A 20,771-nucleotide genomic window follows, 5' to 3' on the forward strand; every position below is an offset into this window, starting at 1 on the left:
TGCACTTTGAACTTTTTCAGAGGCATCGGTATCGTCATGCACTCATAGGTTCACATTAAATTTCTATCTTGTTCAGAAAAGCATTGTAAAAAAAAAAAAAAAAAAAAAAACATTGCAGGTTAAAGTTTTATTCCCAACATTAAAAACTTGTCACCTACCGATAGGGTGAGTGATAAATTTGCAAATGGTGGAAGCCCAACCACTAGGACCCCCATTGACCCCAAGAATGCATCACTAAAATGACCATCAGGATGCCCAAATACTCATGTAGCCATTGAGGCAGGGTGTATAATTGAGCCTCTTGGCGTTTTGGTAATATTTGCACATCGTATTACTGCAGGTTTGCTGGAACTGTATGCACTGGTATATGATGCCCTTGTATACAGGACGATTACTAAAGTCATGTGATCTTTCACGGTGCATTTTTCGGAGATTGGTAAGGTATTCTGGACTGGGGTGCCGTCCCCTTGTTTTCTGATCACCTATAAGCGGTATTATTCTTTCACATGTTTTACTTTTAATGTCTGGATTAACAAAGAATTCTGGAATCATCTATTGTTGAGGCTCTACATCATTGGTTAAATATAAACATCTTAAAAAAACAAGTATCTATTTGGCTCTAAAACTGCCACAAAATGGCTTTTGTGTTTTCATTCTAAAGGTACCTTCACACATAATGATATCGTTAACGATATCGTTGCTTTTGGTGACGTTGCAACGATATCGTTAAGGAAATCGCTATGTGTGACAGCGACCAACGATCAGGCCCCTGCTGGGAGATTGTTGGTCGCTGAGGAAAGTCCAGAACTTTATTTTATCGCTGGACTCCCTGCTGACATCGCTGGATCGGCGTGTGTGACACCAATCCAGCGATGTCTTCGCTGGTAACCAGGGTAAACATCGGGTAACTAAGCGCAGGGCCGCGCTTAGTAACCCGATGTTTACCCTGGTTACCAGCGTAAAAGTAAAAAAAACAAACACTACATAATTACCTACCGCTGTCTGTCCCCGGCGCTCTGCTCTGCACTCCTCCTGTACTGGCTGTGAGCGTCGGTCAGCCGGAAAGCAGAGCGGTGACGTCACCGCTCTGCTTTCCGGCCGCTGTGCTCACAGCCAGTAAAGGAGGAGTGCAGAGAAGCAGAGCGCCGGGGACAGACAGCGGTAGGTAAGTATGTAGTGTTTGTTTTTTTTTACTTTTAGGATGGTAACCAGGGTAAACATCGGGTTACTAAGCGCGGCCCTGCGCTTAGTTACCCGATGTTTACCCTGGTTACCGGCATCGTTGGTCGCTGGAGAGCTGTCTGTGTGACAGCTCTCCAGCGACCAAACAGCGACGCTGCAGCGATCCGGATCGTTGTCGGTATCGCTGCAGCGTCGCTTAATGTGAAGGGGCCTTTAGACAGGAATAGATACTAAAGAATTAGACATTGATAAGATAACATCTTATCCGAGTATGTTCACTCAATACTAACTACCAGCCATGAAGCGAAAAAGGATTGAATAAAAATAAACAACTTTTAAACATTGTTAATTTTTCTCTGTACTCCTTTAAATATTCTCCATGAGCACAGATTTTTCAATCTACACAAAAACTATATTTTTAACCATTCTAGGTATTTTTCCCCTCAATTAAACCTACACATTTTATGCTTTATAATCAGAACTTTTCAGAAGTGTTACCCATAAGTAGTAGAGAAAGTCCTTAGTTACTGGATGCATTCTGCCAGATAAAATTGTTAAGCGAGCGACATATGAGCCATGTATTGCATCCAATGTTTCCAGTCATTTTTCAAAGCGTGAGTGGAAAACGTAGCCTAAGAGCAGACATATGTCAGTGTCTGCCAGCTAATAAAATGTTAGGAGTATCAACGCCCAATAACTGGAGACTATTGCTCAGATACTGTTTGAACCCTCGGGGATATCCCCCACCCCCACCTTTCATGGTGCACTGCTCAGCCTGCAGATAAAGTTCACTCTACAGAATTCACTAATATTTATAACCGATTAGATGGGCTAAACATTACATACATTCAGGTTATACTAAAGCTAATACTAAAAATAAGCAAAAAAAAAAAACTATTTAATTTAGTGTAGGACTCGTTAGCGTGGGGACCCTTGGCGTGGGTTACGAGCTTACGTATTTTGGCCAACATATCAACCAATACCTCACTATTTTTTGCATATTTTTTGCACTATATTTTTCGGGGGTGCAGCCAAGCCCAAACACTTTCGGTCTCACATGAGGGGTGTTCGCACATATCCCAAGGGAATTCTCAGCTAATGGCTAGTGGGGAAAAAAAAAATTCAAAAGCCTAATCATCCACAGTGGCTACAAAGGACCGGAGTCACTCTGGAAGACATCAACCCTTCTGGGTTTTAAATAGAAAATGTGTAATGTCTTACTTTTCAAATGGTGGTTTCACAAGGAGATTAAACTCAAGATTAAATCAATGCAGTGCCTTAAAATACTTAACAGTCAATGGAACCCTCCAAGACTAAAGGTACTGTCGCACTAGACGATATCGCTAGCGATCCGTGACGTTGCAGCGTCCTCGCTAGCGATATCGTCCAGTGTGACAGGCAGCAGCGATCAGGCCCCTGCTGGGAGATCGCTGGTCGGGGAAGAAAGGCCAGAACTTTATTTCGTCGCTGGACTCCCGCTGACATCGCTGAATCGGCGTGTGTGACACCGATTCAGCGATGTCTTCGCTGGTAACCAGGGTAAACATCGGGTAACTAAGCGCAGGGCCGCGCTTAGTAACCCGATGTTTACCCTGGTTACCATCCTAAAAGTAAAAAAACAAACACTACATACTTACCTAACGCTGTCTGTCCTCCAGCGCTGTGCTCTGCTCTCCTCCTGCTCTGGCTGTGAGCGTCGGTCAGCCGGAAAGCAGAGCGGTGACGTCACCGCTCTGCTTTCTGGCTGCCCGGCGCTCACACCCAGACCAGAGAAGCAGAGCGCCGAGGACAGACAGCGGAAGGTAAGTATGTAGCGTTTGTTTTTTTACTTTTTAGGATGGTAACCAGGGTAAACATCGGGTTACTAAGCGCGGCCCTGCGCTTAGTTACCCGATGTTTACCCTGGTTACCGGAGACCTCGGGATCGTTGGTCGCTGGAGAGCTGTCTGTGTGACAGCTCTCCAGCGACCAAACAGCGACGCTGCAGCGATCCGGATCGTTGTCGGTATCGCTGCAGCGTCGCTATGTGTGACGGTACCTTTAAGGTACCTTCACACTGAGCAACTTTTCAACGAGAACGACAACGATCCATGACGTTGCAGCGTCCTGGATAGCGATCTCATTGTGTTTGACATGCAGCAGCGATCAGGATCCTGCTGTGACATCGCTGGTCGTAGCTGAAAGTCCAGCACTTTATTTTGTCGTCAGGTCGGCGTGATTCGTCATGTTTGACAGCAAAAGCAATGATGCCTGCAATGTTTTTTCACGGAGCTAACAACCAGCGAGAACGATAAGTACGTCACTAGATCGCTCCTGCATCGTTCTGGAGTTGCTGTGTTTGACATCTCTACAGCGACCTAACAGCGACGCTCCAGCGATCTAGTTTAGGTCAGATCGTTGTCTATATCACGGGAGCGTCACTAAATGTGACGGTACCTTAAGACCAAACAGAGGGACAGAGACCAACAGTGGTGTAGTTGTGGAACAGCAGTTATCCGCTGCAGATTTGCAAGCAATCACTTGATTTTGTGGGCACAACATCAGTTAAGTAACTGTTTAACCAGTGTGACAGGGCTAGGGAATTCGCACACGAGATCACTATCTCCTGAGCTGGATTGGTGCTTCAGGAACTCCAAGGCACAGTTCAGACTAGGCAGGTTTCATACAACTGGCCGCAATCAGTTTTAATAGTAACTACACAGGCAAAATCCTGAGTCACCAAAGTTGGGCTTAGCGCAAAAACAATTGCTTAAAGGTACCGTCACATTTAGCGACGCTGCAGCGTCGCTGTGTGGTCGCTGGAGAGCTGTCACACAGACAGCTCTCCAGCGACCAACGATGCCGGTCCCCTGGTAACCAGGGTAAACATCGGGTTACTAAGCGCAAGGCCGCGCTTAGTAACCCGATGTTTACCCTGGTTACCAGCGTAAACGTAAAAAAAAAAAAAAACACTACATACTTACATTCCGGTGTCTGTCCTCCGGCGCTGTGCTTTCCTGCACTGTCAGCGCCGGTCAGCCGTAAAGCAGAGCGGTGACGTCACCGCTGTGCTTTACGTCTGGCCGGCGCTCACAGCCAGTACAGGAAAGCACAGCACCGGAGGACAGACACCGGAAGTATGTAGTGTTTGGGTTTTTTTTACGTTTACGCTGGTAACCAGGGTAAACATCAGGTTACTAAGCGCAGCCCTGCTCTTAGTAACCCGATGTTTACCCTGGTTACCAGTGAAGACATCGCTGAATCTGCGTCACACACGCTGATTCAGAGATGTCTGCGGGAGGTCCAGCGACAAAATAAAGTGCTGGACTTTCTGCTCCGACCAACGATGGCACAGCAGGATCCAGATCGCTGCTGCCTGTCAAACTGAACAATATCGCTAGCCAGGACGCTGCAACGTCACGGATCGCTAGCGATATCGTTCAGTGTGACGGTACCTTTACTCAGAGGAATTTTCCAGGAGCAGCAAGAGGTCCCACCTCTTGTGGACTCTCTGATATTTTATACCATGCCAGAGCATTGCAGGTGATTAGCTAGGGTCATCTCATCTCAGTGACATTATGCATCACTGAAGTCTATGCCCACAGCAAGTATTGCACATGAGGACGATTGAACCAAGTGCAGGTTTTCAGAGATGTATCGGATGACTTTTCTTGATGCTTGCGCTGTCAATCAACATGAGCTGGGAGTACATTGGGTGGCTTTATAAACCCAAGCCAGAGCATTTGTTTCACCCATGATAAGTCTTTCTGCCACAATACATGTATCTTTTTGTTTCTTTAACCCCTGAGCCTGTTTTCACCTTCATGAACAGGCCAAATTTTACAATTCTGGCCAGTGTCACTGTATGAGATTATAACTCTGGAACTCTTCAATGGATCCCAGTGATTCTGAGGCAATTTCTCCTGAATATGCCAATAGCGCATATGTGCGGGAAAACTACAGTTTTGCTGCACAGCAGGGCTCGTAATAGAAAATGTGATGTTTGGAATGCAGACTTTGATGGAATAGACTGTGGACGTCATGTCGCATTTTGAGAGCCCCTTATGTGCCTAAACAGTGGGTACCCTCCACTAGTGACCCTATATTGGAATTGATCTAGTGTTTTCCTGGTATTTTAATTTTTTAATGTGGTGACTTATGTGTCTAGTGTAGAGTGCATGAGGTTGACTTACTCGAGTTGTGTAGTGTGCATCCGGTTGGCATATGAGAGTAGTGTAGAGTGCATCAGGTTGACATACATGAGTTGTGGAAGTCAGAGTCAGGTGTATTCTGAGGTACTCCCAGAGTTTGTAGTTCTTACAGTTGTGGCCAAAAGTATTGACACCCCTGCAATTCTGTCAGATAATACTCAGTTTCTTCCTGAAAATGATTGCAAACACAAATTCTTATCTTCATTTAATTTGTCTTAAATGAAAAAACACAAAAAGAATTGTCCTAAAGCCAAATTGGATATAATTTCACACCAAACATAAAAAAGGGGGTGGACAAAAGTATTGGTACTGTTCGAAAAATCATGTGATTCTTCTCTAATTTGTGTAATTAACAGCACCTGTAACTTACCTGTGGCACCTAACAGGTGTTGGCAATAACTAAATCACACTTGCAGCCAGTTGACATGGATTAAAGTTGACTCAACCCCTGTCCTGTGTCCTTGTGTGTACCACATTGAGCATGGAGAAAAGAAAGAAGACCAAGAACTGTCTGAGGACTTGAGAAACCAAATTGTGATGAAGCATGAGCAATCTCAAGGCTACAAGGACATCTCCAAAGACCTGAATGTTCCTGTGTCTACTTTGCGCAGTGTCATCAAGAAGTTTAAAGCCCATGGCACTGTGGCTATCCTCCCTAGATGTGGACGGAAAAGAAAAATTGACAAGACATTTCAACGCAAGATTGTGCGGATGTTGGATAAAGAACCTTGACTAACATCCAAACAAGTTCAAGCTGCCCTGCAGTCCGAGGGTACAACAGTGTCAACCCGTAATATCCGTCGGCGTCTGAATGAAAAGGGACTGTGTGGTAGAAGACCCAGGAAGACCCCACTTCTTAACCCGAGACATAAAAAAGCCAGGCTGGAGTTTGCCAAAACTTACCTGAAAAAGCCTAAAACGTTTTGGAAGAATGTTCTCTGGTCAGATGAGACAAAAGTAGAGCTTTTTGGGCAAAGGCATCAACATAGAGTTTACAGGAGAAAAAAAAAAGAGGGATTCAAAGAAAAGAGCACGGTCCCTACAGTCAAACATGGCAGAGGTTCCCTGATGTTTTGGGGTTGCTTTGCTGCCTCTGGCACTGGACTGCTTGACCGTGTGCATGGCATTATGAAGTCTGAAGACTACCAACAAATTTTGCAGCATAATGTAGGGCCCAGTGTGAGAAAGCTGGGTCTCCCTCAGAGGTCATGGGTCTTCCAGCAGGACAATGACCCAAAACACACTTCAAAAAGCACTAGAAAATGGTTTGAGAGAAAGCACTGGAGACTTCTAAGGTGGCCAGCAATGAGTCCAGACCTGAATCCCATAGAACACCTGTGGAGAGATCTAAAAATGGCAGTTTGTAGAAGGCACCCTTCAAATATCAGGGACCTGGAGCAGTTTGCCAAAGAAGAATGGTCTAAAATTCCAGCAGAGCATTGTAAGAAACTCATTGATGGTTACCGCAAGCGGTTGGTCGCAGTTATTTTGGCTAAAGGTTGTGCAACCAAGTATTAGGCTGAGGGTGCCAATACTTTTGTCTGGCCCATTTTTGGAGTTTTGTGTGAAATGATCAATGTTTTGCTTTTTGCTTCATTCTTATTTGTGTTTTTTCAAATTAAATGAAGATAATAATACCAAAGAATTTGTGATTGCAATCATTTTCAGGAAGAAACTGAGTATTATCTGACAGAATTGCAGGGGTGTCAATACTTTTGGTCACAACTGTAATTCCTTAATTTCGTACATTGCCCTCTTAGTAGGAAGGTATTGCCAGAAATTTAGCCCCCCTGGAAATGTATTAGGGACTCATCCACGCAGATGAACATTGCTAAAGTGGTCAATGACCAGTCAAACCTTGAAAAGTCACCGAAAATGGGGTCAACTCGGGGAGGACATTGTGCATTATCACTGTAATGCAAACATTTGTGGATGGTCTCAAAATGTGTCGAGGCATAGCCATGCAGAACAGTGGAGTGTTCTACAAAACGTCAACACTGCCACATTTCTGGCTTCTTCACTATCTCCATGTGAAGAACAATGCCCAAAAACTTCATCACTTCTTCGGAGTCTACAGGGGTCCAGTTGACAAATGATGAAGTGCGATTTTGGGATAAAAATTGCTGTGCACACAAATTTGTCTGGGCCACCATGAGATTTACAAAATCCTCAGAGAAAAAGACTTTGAAAAATTCAATTTCTATGAGGCCGTTAGTGTAAAATTGGATTCCTGATTGCACCACAAAATCAGGAATCTGTGGCTCAACATTTTCGGGAGGTGACGTCCATAGGGTCTCACTAACTGTAGGCGCTGGTTCATTTTCTGTCCTGGGCCGTCTGCTTGGCAGTTCGATACTACTTGAGGAAGATGAAAAATAAAAGAAGGTGTGATCCTCTCCTTCACCATCAGTCGAAGACAAGGAAAGCATATTCCTCCTCCGCTGAATACCGTGATTGGGAAGAGCGGGCCATTTTTTTCACGTATGTGGTGTTTGTGTGTGTACTAAATTTTTTTGGGTAAATAATAAAAATGCCTTAAAACAAACATTCTCATTATTCTGGCATTTGGCAAATAATAATTATGGTAATCCCAATTGACCTAAAAAGGGAAAGATTTATTCTGATTTCATGTCAGATAATGAGAAAAACATGCATATGTGTCTTTTTATATAGAGTATGTAAACTTATAGTTTCAACTGTATATACTTCATTGGCTGGGAAACCCTTCCCTTCCATATATACTTCAAATGTCGAGAAGGGGTTAAGTGCACTATCTGGTGCTGGTATTAGTTTGAAGAGGTTATCCACTACTTTTACATTGATGCCCTATCCTTAGGATAGGTTATCAATGTCTGGTCAGCTGGGGTCCAGCACTCAGCACGCACCCCCGTCGAACAGCCGTTATCGGTACCAGCCGGCTGGAAGTACTTACTTGCGGAGCTTGTAGTGGCCCCGCGGGGTACTACACATCCACCTCCCATTCAACTGAATAGGAAACAGATGTGCAGTAACAAGTTCCGGCCACCACAAGTAGACGGCCAGCTCTGCAAGCAAGCACTTCCGGCAGCCAACAGCAACCATGCCAGTTGATCGGCGGGGATGCCGAGTGCCGGACCCCAGCTGATCAGACATTGATGCCCTATGTTTAGGATATGGCATCAATGTAAAAGTAGTGGACAACCTCTTTAACAGGGAAAAGTCTGATGACAAACTCCGTTTAATGTTTGAGAACCTCAAAAACGGTAATTTTCAAATGGCGGTTTTTCCTTTCATATATAAATTTAAAAAAACATTCTAACATTTTCTCTCTAAATGTTTAATTTACCCATGGCTATACATTTTGAATGTATTTCCCACATATTTCACTGTAACTCTTTCTTGTGTACCATAATTTTATTATGGTCATTTTTCTACCTAAAACAAATTGATTTTGTATTGTACTGTGTGATAAAGTTCACCATAGAGCACTTTAAATAGAAAAACCTAGACAGACAATCAGTATGTCGGTTTGACATATTATTGCAATCTTTCACATCTTTGAAAGCAAGGCTTTAATGTATTTCACAGTCTTCTGTTCCATTAAAATAATGATCAGAATGGAAGATTGTCTTGTATATCTGACACCAGTAATATTTAAGCAATTAAACTTCAGAAACTCAGCAACTCCATCATCCACTCCCCCCTTTCACCAACCCAAACACTACTGTAGTCCTTTGAACCACATATAATAGTTATCTCTCGTTTATAAGTAACACTCTCTAGTCAAAAGATCTTTCTCCAAAGGGATCTTAATGTAAAACCTCTCAGACGATGGAGAGACATACACTCTTGGAGGCAGACTGTGAAGGTGTTTGAGAATCAATGTAACACCATTACCGCCGGTGTCAGCTTAACAGCTGTCATAAACACTTCATAATCACTCAGGCATTCCAGCAGGGTTCAGATTAGTGCATTATTTCATTAACTGCTGTGTAAATAACAGAAACAGAGGTGTACATTCACATTTCAAAACTATTACAGAACACCAGGGCCTCCAAGATAAATGAGTCCAGAATTGCTGAACGTCTAACAATAGCCGAGACCCCAAACAGATATTCTATGTGTCAGAACTCGTTTCATTTTAAATGATAAATTTGATGCTATGATGTACTGACTTTGTAAAAATTGAGGTTCCAGTTCTTAAAGGGAACCTGTCACTAGATTCACGCTGCCCATAACATTCGCAGCATGAATCAGAGCCTGGCTGCATGAATGGAGCTAGGTATATTTTTTTCTGAAATGCTCAGTATGTCAGAGAAAAAAGAGTTTCAAGTTCCATAAGTAGAGATGAGAAAAGCCTGTCAGCATCCCAGCCAGCACCACTTTAGTTCATTGACAGCTCTCTCCCTATGTACACACATACAGAGACCATCAATCCCTGAGAGGTGCAGGGAAAAGTTGGATGGGAGAGATCAGACTAGTTTGGGCAGCATAAATTGATTGGCAAGTTCCCTTTACGGAGTCAAGACTTTTGCCTTGTGGCAATGAAGTGATGGAAAGTTTGGAAATATCAAGGATAGATAAGACCCTACTCCATATTGGCAAAAATGGTTTTAACTATGTTTCATTAGCAGTGTATGCTCATGTTAGCAAACTGGTTTAATTAGACAGCATGCAAGTAAGCAAGCTTGCAATTGATTAGCTCTTTCTATCTTCTGTGATTTTCCTGCAATGAGAACATTTATCTTACAAAGTGTACAGGTTGTTGCAAAGAGATCAGTCAAGAGTCTGGCCCAGTATGTACAGTAGCTACATTTGAAGTGAAAGGAGTTAACCCAGGAGATACCAGACACCTCTCTCTAGGCCACTAATTTATTTAGAGCAGTTATTATTATTATTATTATAGCACCATTTATTTCATGGCGCTTTACATGTGGGGAGGGGTATACATAATAAAAAACAGATACAATAATCTTGAACAATACAAGTCACAACTGGTACAGGAGGAGAGAGGACCCTGCCCGCGAAGGCTCACAATCTACAAGGGATGGGTGAGAATACAGTAGGTGAGCAGTTAAAGAAGCACTATTATAAAAACATTTTACTCTCTTAATATATTGCTTTATGGCACTGTGTACTGATAATTGCTCATTTTTCCTTCAAGCCCATTAATTTTTACCCTTTCCATTAGTTCTATGACATCAGAAACAGAAAGTATCTTTTAGCTGCATGAGTCATCACTGCAAAAGTGGCCGGGGACAGCCGGGTCAGGAGTTGAAGAAGGGGATGACTCATGTAGGGAAAATAGACTTCTTGTGGAGAAGAAGAAAACGCAGCATATTCACAATTAGTGACCGACTTATTTTACATTACTATAGTATTGCACATAATGCCATCCACAGTCCAATTAAAAAGGGGATGACTGCTTTTTGCAAAAAATACAAAAAACTGATTTTGCATTAAAGAGGTTGTCCACTACTTTTTGATTGATGACCTATCCTTAGGATAGGTCATCAATGTCTGATCGACAGGGGTCCAACACCACTGCCAATTAAGGTGATTGGTGTTGGCCGGAAATGCTCACATACAGAGCTGGCAATCTTCTGGTAGTGTCTGAGGCAGAGTGCTACACATCTACCTCCTATTCAACTCAATAGGAGACGGATGTGTAGTACCCTGCGGTGACCACCATTAGAAGATGGTCAGCTCCACAAGTGAACACTTCCGGCCAGCGCCACCTGTAACAGATGATCAATGGGGGTGCTAGTTGTAGGACGATCAGGCATTGATGACCTATCCAAAGGATAGGTCAATCATTTAAAAAGTAGTGGTGAACCTCTTTAAGCAGCAGTAATAAATTCCAGCAATTCCTCTTCCAGCTTATGTTCGGGACAGTGAAGTATTTCTCCTGCTGGCACAACATCAGAGCTGTATGAAGGGAGCTGGCTGAAAAACTCGTTTTAATAGATAAGCTATCCTCCTCTAATGGGTCTCAACAGTGACAAAAAGAAAGCCTGGCCTAACTCCTGAAATGAGCCAGTCATCCAGCTCCTCTTCATACAGCATTGATAATGTGCCAACAAAGAAAACTGTCCTGTGTCCAGATCAAGTTGCATTTTGTCCTACGAGAGATTTGTCACATGCAGTAAGAATCTGGTTGACAAAGATAATTTTATCTAAAGACGAACTACATGTATATTTTTTTACTTCCAAGTGTATTTTCTTAAGTCTGAATAAAACATATATTTGTTTTTAAAAGAAGAGCACCAAACCATAAGGTTATACTTTTGCCATACCTCTGCCTAAATAACTTATGGATACATCCGGAAGGGTTTATTTTGTCCAGACAAAACTACATTGTTTGGCCAAATATGTGAATTGAAACAAAGCCAACATCAAGTGTTTCTACCACTTGTGTATAACTGAATTGTCCATCCTGTTCAAATTATATAATAAATATTTGTTTATATATTGCCACCGTCTTGTGTTATTAGTTTTTATAGAGTGGCAAATTGGTCAGTAATGAGATCGGCCACTCCCTCCTTGTCTCATAACGGTTTGTGTGACATTCCATTAGGCCTCTGTGAATCAAAGATCTTATATCGGATGTTTTTTTCATAAAATGATCAAAGAGGTTTGTTTTACTATGCTGCTAACTACTTGACTGCTGTAACCAGTGCCAGCTTTGAGTAATCACACACTCCTGCTGTCGATTGAGCTGCTCCATGTCAACAGAGCAGATCTTCTTCTTTTGGGCTGCTCTGTTGACGGAGTGTGACTGCCGACGTCATGCATGATTGACAGCTAGGGAGGCTGTCAATCAGCATAGTGTCACACCCAGTCAACAGAGCAGAATGGAAGAGAAGCTGCTGCTATACTGACATAATATCAGCGGAAGCAGCTGAATCGCTGGCAGCAATGGTCTGTGACCGCTCTGCGTCAGAGACCCGCGCTGGTCACAACAGGCGGGTAGTTAGTAACTACCTGCCTGCTAGTAAAATATAAAACAAAAGGAAAGAAAATATAAACGATAAAACAGATAATACTAACCCACCAAAATTACCCTTGCTCCCTTTCCATGTAAAGTATAATTTAAGGGGAAAAAAAAAAAAAAAAGTATATACATCAAAGACATTACAGCATATACACTGCTCAGCATAAATGAGTAAGATTTTAATTAATATCTCAATGAACACAACAATTTCCCCAAATTTTGACAAAACATTCTTTAACCCATAACATGAAAGTAAGCTTAATAATATAACCTCGCTTTATAAAATCTACAGCTTTACTCAAGTTAGTTGATGCAAAAATTAATACACACCACATCAAAAACTACTATATCTAGTACTTTGTATGATCAACACCAAGTCTTCATGGAATGAACAAGTTGGTGACATATTGTAACGTCTATCTTTTTCTATTCTTCAACAACAACCTTCCTGTATAACCTGAATGCTGGATAGAGAGTGATGCTAAACTTGTCTCTTCAGAGCTCCCCATAGGTGTTCATATGGTTTCAGATCACGATACATACTTGGCCACTCAATCACTTTCATCCTGTTCTTCAAATATGAAAAAAGTGTCCTTAGATGAGTGTTTTGGATAAGTCATATTGGAAAAGTGCTTGTCTAGCAAACATGAAGCATTTTTCACTGGTTTCATTGCAGCCATTTGGTAAATTCAAAAAAGTTAATTTTTTCCTCATTAATGAACACTCTGCACCCCATCTTGACTGAAAAAAAAGATGGAAATGTAGACATTTTTGCAAATTTAATAAAAAAAAGAAAAACTTAAATATCACATGGTCATAAAAATTCAGACCCTTTGCTCAGACACTCATATTTAAGTCACATGCTGTCCGTTTTCTTGTGATCCTCCTTGAGATTGTTCTACGCCTTCATTGGAATCAGCTGTGTTTAATTACACTGATGGAGTCAACTGGTGAGCCAACAGTGAGATACAGCAGCAAAAAAGGCAAATACAATTCTGGGATGTATTAACAGAAGCATATAGTCTAGATCACATGAAGTCATTATTGCCCTTTACTTCTCTTTGGTCAGACCTCATTTGGAATACTGTGTCCAGCTTTGGGCACCACATTTTAAAAAAGACATCAACAAACTGGAGCAAGTTCAGAGAAGAGCTACCAAAATGGTGACCGGTCTGCAAACCATGTCCTATGAGGAACAGTTACAGGATTTGGGAATGTCTAGCTTGCAAAAAAGAAGACTGAGAGGAGACTTAATAGCTGTCTACAAATATCTCAAGGGCTGTCACATTGTAGAAGGATCATCTTTATTCTCATTTGCACAAGTAAAGACTAGAAGCAATGGGATGAAACTGAATGGGAGGAGAGACAGATTAGATATTAGAAAAAAACTTTCTGACAGTTAGGGTGATCAATGAGTGGGACAGGCTGCCACGAGAGGTGGCGAGTTCTAATTCAATGGAAGTCTTCAAACAGAGGCTGGACAGACATCTGTCTGAGATGATTTAGCGAATCCTGCTTTGAGCAGGGTCTTGGATAAGACCAGATGATACAAGAGGTCCCTTCCAACTCTACCATTCTATGATTCTATGATAGGTGTATGCCTTTCCAAATCAAGTCCTGTCTATATAAGACCGCACAGCTCACAGTGCATGTCAGACCAAATGAGAATCATGAGGTCAAAGGAACTGGCCAAGGAGCTCAGAGACAGAATTGTGGCAAGGCACCGATCTGGCCAAGGTTACAACATAATTTCTGCAGTACTCAAGGTTCCTAAGAGCACAGTGGCCTCCATAACTGTTAAATGGAAGAAGGTTAGGACAACCAGAAGTCTTCCTTGACCTGGCTGGCCAGCCAAACTGAGCAATCGTGGGAGAAGAGCCTTGGTGAGAGCGGTAAAGAAGAACCCCAAGATCACTATGGCTGAGCTCCAGAGATGCAGTAGGGAGATTGGAGAAAGTTCCACAAAGTCAACTATCACTGCAGCCCTCCACCAGTCGGACCTTTATGGCAGAGTGGCCCGACTGAAGCCTCTCCTCAGTGCCAGACATATGAAAGCCCGCATAGAGTTTGCCAAAATAAAAAAAAAACCACATGAAGGACTCACAGACTATGAGAAATAAGATTCTCTGCTCTGATGAGACGAAGACAGAACTTTTTGGTGATAATTCTAAGTAGTAAAACAGTGAAACATGGTGGTGGCAGCATCATGCTATGGGGGTGTTTTTCAGCTGCAGGGACAGGATGACTGGTTGTCATTGAAGGAAACATGAATGCGGCCAAGTACAGAGATATTCTGGATGAAAACCTCTTCCAGAGTGCTCTGGACCTCAGACTTGGCCGAAGATTCACCTTCCAACAAGACAGTGACCCTAAGCACACAGCTATAATAACAAAGGAGGGGCTTCAGAACAACTGTGTGATGATTTTTGACTGGCCCAGCCAGGATCCCTGACCTAAACCCAATTGAGCATCTCTGGAGAGCTGAAAATGGCTGCCCACCAATGTTCACCATCCAACCTGATGTAACTAGAGAGGATCTGCAAGGAAGAATGGCAGAGGATCCTCAAATCCAGGTGTGAAAAACTTGCTGCATCATTCCCACGAAGACTCATGGCTGTACTAGCTCAAAATGGTGCTTCTACTCAATACTGAGCAAAGGGACTGAATACTTATGACCATGTGATATTTCAGGTTTTCTTTTAATAAATTTGCAAAAATTTCTACATTTTTTGTTTTTCAGTCAAGATGGGGTGCAGAGTATACAATAATGAGAAGAAAAAAAACTTTTTTGAATTTACCAAATGGCTGCAATGAAACAAAGAGTGCAAAAATGAAAAGGGTATATATATATATATATATATATATATATATACATACATATACACACACACACACACACACACACACACACACACAGTATATACCTGAGTATAATCTGACCCAAGTATAAGCCGAGACCCCTAATTTTGCCACAAAGACCTGGGAAAAGTTAATGACTCGAGTATAAGCCTAGGGTGGAAAATGCAGCAGCTAAATGTCAAAAATAAAAATAGATACCAATAAAAGTAAAATTAATTGAGACATCAGTAGGTTAAGTGTTTTTGAATATCCATATTGAATCAGGAGCCCCATAAGATGCTCCATACAAAATACACCCCATATAATGCTGCACAAATGCTGATTATGGCCCCATAAGATGCTCCATACAGACATTTGCCCATATAATGCTCCACAAATGTGGATTATGGCCCTATAACATGCTCCATACAGACATTTTTCCCATATAATGCTGCACAAATGCGGATTATGGCCCCATAAGATGCTCAATACAGACATTTGCCCCATATAATGTTGCACAAATGTGGATTAGGACCCCATAAGATGCTCCATATACACATTTGCCCCATACAATGCTGCACAAATGCTGATTATGGCCCCATAAGATGCTCCATACAGTCATTTGCCCCATGTAATGCTCCATAAATGGTGATTATGGCCCCATATGATGCTCCATACAGACATTTGCACCATATGCTGTGATAAGAAAAAAAAAAAAAAAAAATCACATACTCACCTCTTGTCGCTCAGGTCCCCGGCACTTGCTATATTCACCTGCTCCGCGTTCCACCGCCGCTGGCCGCCGCTACGTTCCCCGTCCACTGCACTGACTGACTGCTCAGGCAGAGGGTGGCGCGCACTAATCGCGTCACCACGCCCTGACCTGAGCGTCAGTGGAGAGGATGCAGAAGACGCAGTGGCGGCCGGCGACGGTGGAACGGGGAGCAGGTGAATATCGCGCACTGCTTATACTCACCTGCTCCTGGTGCGGTCCCTGCTTCCCCGGCAGCTTCTTCCTGTAGTGAGCGGTCACATGGTACCGCTCATTACAGTAATGAATATGCGGCTCCATCCCTATGGGAGTGAAGTCGGGTCCATATTCATTACTGTAATGAGCGGTACCATGTGACCGCTCACTACAGGAAGAAGCTGCTGGCACCGGGGAAGCAGGGACCGCACTAGGAGCAGGAGAGTATGCTTAGACAGCTGTAGCTCCCCCTCCCCTGCCGACCCCTGGGTATGACTCGAGTATAAGCCGAGAGGGGCAATTTTAGCCTAAAAAAATGGGCTGAAATTCTCAGCTTATACTCAAGTATATACGGTATATAATCTATAATATAACGCTGGGAGCGTCACTCTGTCCGAAGCCTTTATAGACTGCGCAAGCGCCGGCGCAGTCTGGACCCCACAGAGTGACGCTCCCAGGAGATTGCGGTATGCGTAAGCACTGAACGCACACCGCGATCTCCAACGAGAAGCAGGGACATGCCAGGAGGGCGAGTATAAGCTATATTCACCTGGCCCTGATCCAGCGCTGCCCGCCGCTCTGTCTTTCGGGTCCTCTGCCTGTGACGTTCACAGTTCAGAGGGCGCGATGACGCGCTTAATGCGCGCTGCCCTCTGACTGAACAGTCACAGCCAGAGGACCCGGAAGAAGCGGCACGCAGCGCTGTGACAGGGCCACGTGAATATAGCAAGTGTCGGGGGCCTTAGCTAGCGGCGACTCCGGCACCTGACCCCCACAGCGCGCCGGTGTCCCCACCTGCTCAGGCCCCAAGAAAATGAAAAATAGAAACATGCATATGAGCTGCAGTACTAAGACAGAGAAAAAAAACCCTCAATGCTCTAGTCACTTTGTAATCTTTTTTTTCCTGCATTTACATTTCATTTTTTTGCTCACAGTGTAAAATATTAGAGATAAAATTCTAAATACTAAAGGAAAGATAAAATTGAAAATATAAAATTAAAAATATAGACAATTCGGCTGATATTTTATAGTTTCAATTATATAAACTTTTTTTTGTAAATCGTTCTGCACATTTAACAGGAAATCCATTTTTCTTCGGCTTTAAAACAAGAGAGTCCATTTTGTAGGACAGTACAGCAAGCTGCAAGACATTTGTGTAATGTTTTGGTGACACCTAGTGTTCGTTCTTTGTACTGCAGGTATAAAAGAAAATTCAAAGACAAAAAAAAACCTCATTCTTTTCAAGTGTACGCCCGTAACATTTTAAAAGTACACCATATAATGAATCAACATGAAAAAGGTAAGTAGCTTTTAAAATTACTTAATGCATTCAATTGTCAAGTCTGACAATTGCATATTTGTTCATCTGAACAAATCCTTAGGCCAAGTGCACACACTGAATATGTGGCGAGGTTTTTTTTTTACCTCAGTATTTGTAAGCCAAATCCAGGTAAAGAACAATCAGAGGAAAAGTATAATAGAAACACGTCACCACTTGTGTATTTATCACCCACTTCGGGTTTTGACTTCTAAATACGGAGGTAAATTATTATACTGATGACAATATTTTTTATGGATACATTGGAAAATTATAATAGATCATTAATACAGTTTAAAGTATCTGTATATCTTTATTTAGCTAAAAAAAAAAAAACACAACACAGATGCACCACATTTTTTTTTTTTTTTTTTTTTTACGGACAGGGCAATAAGTGCCCTATTTTTATGGACGGTCCAGGAAGTTGAGAAAAGTGGTGAAGGAATTTTTCCCCCAATATGTGGGCGATTAGCATCTACCTAATGAGGTTTTGCTACAAATAAAAAACAGCCCTAAAAACAATTGTGGATTTGCACTTTTTTCACAATTTTGCTGCAATTGGACTATTTTTTTCCCCTATTTCTAATATGTTATATAATAAAATGAATGGTGTCAAGCAGAAGTACAACTCGTCCTGAAAATAACAAACCCTCATATAGCGATGTCCAGGGAAAAATAAAATAATAATAATAATAATAAAAATATTAATAATAATAATAATAAATTAAAAAAATTATGGCTCTTGGAAAATGGAGGTAAAAAAAAATATAATACAAAAGTGAAAAAAATAGCCATCCAGGGAAGGAATTAACACTTCAGCTAAAGTCATCAAGACCTGCAAACATTTCTCCAATGTGCAAGACTAGAATTCTAATTAGGCAGCAAAGAGATCAATTAGCATGTATAATCTCATTTTCTAAAGATAACTCCCCCAAAAAACTAGAAACCCAAACATGATGCATCATCTGGGGCTGGACATGAAAAAATTGCACCCCAAGGCGAGAGAATGCAGTTGTGGGTCTTTTACATTAAAAAAAACAAATAATGAAGGAACACATGGAGAGATTTCTGAAACTTAGCACAAGTGAAGAGGAAATGATGGCAGCAACCTGGTGGACAGCGCCGAGCAGCTTAACCACTTTTTCATTGTACAGAGAAGTCTCCTGCAGGGTGTTTGGAAAACATTGCACTTACCGGTATACTCCAAATCTGCAGGCCATCTGTGTATCCAATCATCAAAAGCAAAGGGGGATCGTTCCCCGTACTGTGCATTTCATGAAACTCCATATTCCGGTACGCATCTGGAATCGACAAATAGACAATGGTCTCAAAAAAAAAAAAAAAAAAAAAATCGACCAGAGAAAGTCACAATCAGGCCGGGATCACACTACAGTGAGATATGGCCGAGTCTCGCAGGAGAAAACCAAGCTCTGGCACCAGTACTCCGGAGCGGAGCGTACGGCTCCATGTATTGATATGTGACTGCACGCTCCGCTCCGGAGTGCCGGCACCAGAGCTGGGTTTTAACCTGCGAGACTCGGCTGTATCTCGCTGTGTGTGATCCCGGCCTCACGGTGCTCCCTTCCTGCCAACTAATTAGCAGCTGTGGCAAGTGATCAGTATCTGGCTAAAAAAAAAATTAAATCCCCATAAAATCGATGATTTTATTTTAATGATGAATCTTTAAAAATCCCCAAAAATAGAAAACATTTGTGCTCATCTTTAATGTGCCACCCTCCGCAGTCCGGCAGGACCACATATAGGGACAACCAGGGAGCATCGATCTCGATTTGTTCGTAGAGACGAATACTCATGAATTGCAGTGTGGTTTTTAGCTTTTTCTTGTGTGTGCTGTTTTGGGGATTATTAAAAGATATTTCAATAAAATAACTTTTATGGAGACTTATTTTGATAACCAGATTAATTATCCTCTATACACAATAGTTAGCCCAAGTTATTAATATGGGTACTTACTAGTGAAGAGTGAACGTGCTCAGATAAGGCGTCATCCAAGCATGCCATAACACATGCAGGAATTGCCTAACAGAACAGGGAATCTGCATGTGTGGCCGCTCTTGAACAACCGTGAGACATGCAGCCGCGGGGACCTGAACAGATCATTCGAGCACGCAGAAGATGCTCGGTAAGAACATGAGCATTCTCGGATAACACCTTATCTGAGCATGTCCGCTCATCACTAGTAGCGATTACTTTAGAGATTCTTATTTTGCATAAAGGAAGGAAAAAAAATTGTATTTGTTGTCTAGAATTCACTCTGTAAAACAAATCCATCTAGGCGAGGCCTATAGCTTCACTAAAGAGGAAATGTAATTACTGATGCCATTTTATGCTTTGGACTTCCAAGCTGTATACTAGCACAACAAAGTTATTAAGAAGTATGTCAAAAACTAGTGGGTAATAAATAATTATGGTATTATTGGCAAAACATAATAGCCTTACCATTTAAATCTGAATTTTCAAACCGGACCCAAACTATTTTCTCTTTTTCGTCAGTTGTAGGTGATCCACTGTAAGCCTAATACAAGCAAAGAAAAAAAGCAAAACCATGAGTGTTAATATAGATACCCGTGTAATTTAACCTCTTCACAATAAAACCTTTCCTTGCAAACAAAAACCCGAACAAGCTATTCCCCGATTCCTTGCCGATAGGCTTGCAAGCAGCGGTACACCTAACCTTTCTGCTGCCAGGGTTAGAAAGCAGCACCAAACTGAAGCAAGAGAGAGTGAACAGCCAAGAAAAAAAATATACAGCTTTCAAAGAGAAATCTGCTCCACATAAGAGGATATCATAATAGAGATATATATATATATATATATATATATATATATATATATATATATATATATATATATATATATATATATATATATATATACAGTGGGGCAAAAAAGTATTTAGTCAGTCAGCAATAGTGCAAGTTCCACCACTTAAAAAGATGAGAGGCGTCTGTAATTTACATCATAGGTAGACCTCAACTATGGGAGACAAACTGAGAAATAAAAATCCAGAAAATCACATTGTCTGTTTTTTTAACATTTTATTTGCATATTATGGTGGAAAATAAGTATTTGGTCAGAAACAAAATTTCATCTCAATACTTTGTAATATATCCTTTGTTGGCAATGACAGAGGTCAAACGTTTTCTGTAAGTCTTCACAAGGTTGCCACACACTGTTGTTGGTATGTTGGCCCATTCCTCCATGCAGATCTCCTCTAGAGCAGTGATGTTTTTGGCTTTTCGCTTGGCAACACGGACTTTCAACTCCCTCCAAAGGTTTTCT

General features: G+C 41.9%; 1 protein-coding gene across 5 annotated transcripts in view; it reads right to left on the reverse strand.

The window, feature by feature from the left end:
* BCAS3 (BCAS3 microtubule associated cell migration factor) overlaps positions 1-20,771 on the reverse strand; it is a 1,718,074-nt gene that overhangs the window by 1,641,035 nt on the left and 56,268 nt on the right. For all 5 annotated transcript variants that reach the window (XM_069757219.1, XM_069757222.1, XM_069757218.1 and 2 more), the window contains 2 exons: positions 19,929-20,004; positions 18,663-18,769 (listed from right to left, as the gene is read on the reverse strand). In XM_069757219.1, coding sequence (XP_069613320.1) covers positions 18,663-18,769; positions 19,929-20,004 — 183 coding nt within the window. The remainder of the gene's footprint in view (positions 1-18,662; positions 18,770-19,928; positions 20,005-20,771) is intronic.

The sequence above is a fragment of the Ranitomeya imitator genome, chromosome 3 (genome assembly GCF_032444005.1).
Source record: "Ranitomeya imitator isolate aRanImi1 chromosome 3, aRanImi1.pri, whole genome shotgun sequence".
In the NCBI taxonomy this organism is placed as follows: domain Eukaryota; kingdom Metazoa; phylum Chordata; class Amphibia; order Anura; family Dendrobatidae; genus Ranitomeya; species Ranitomeya imitator.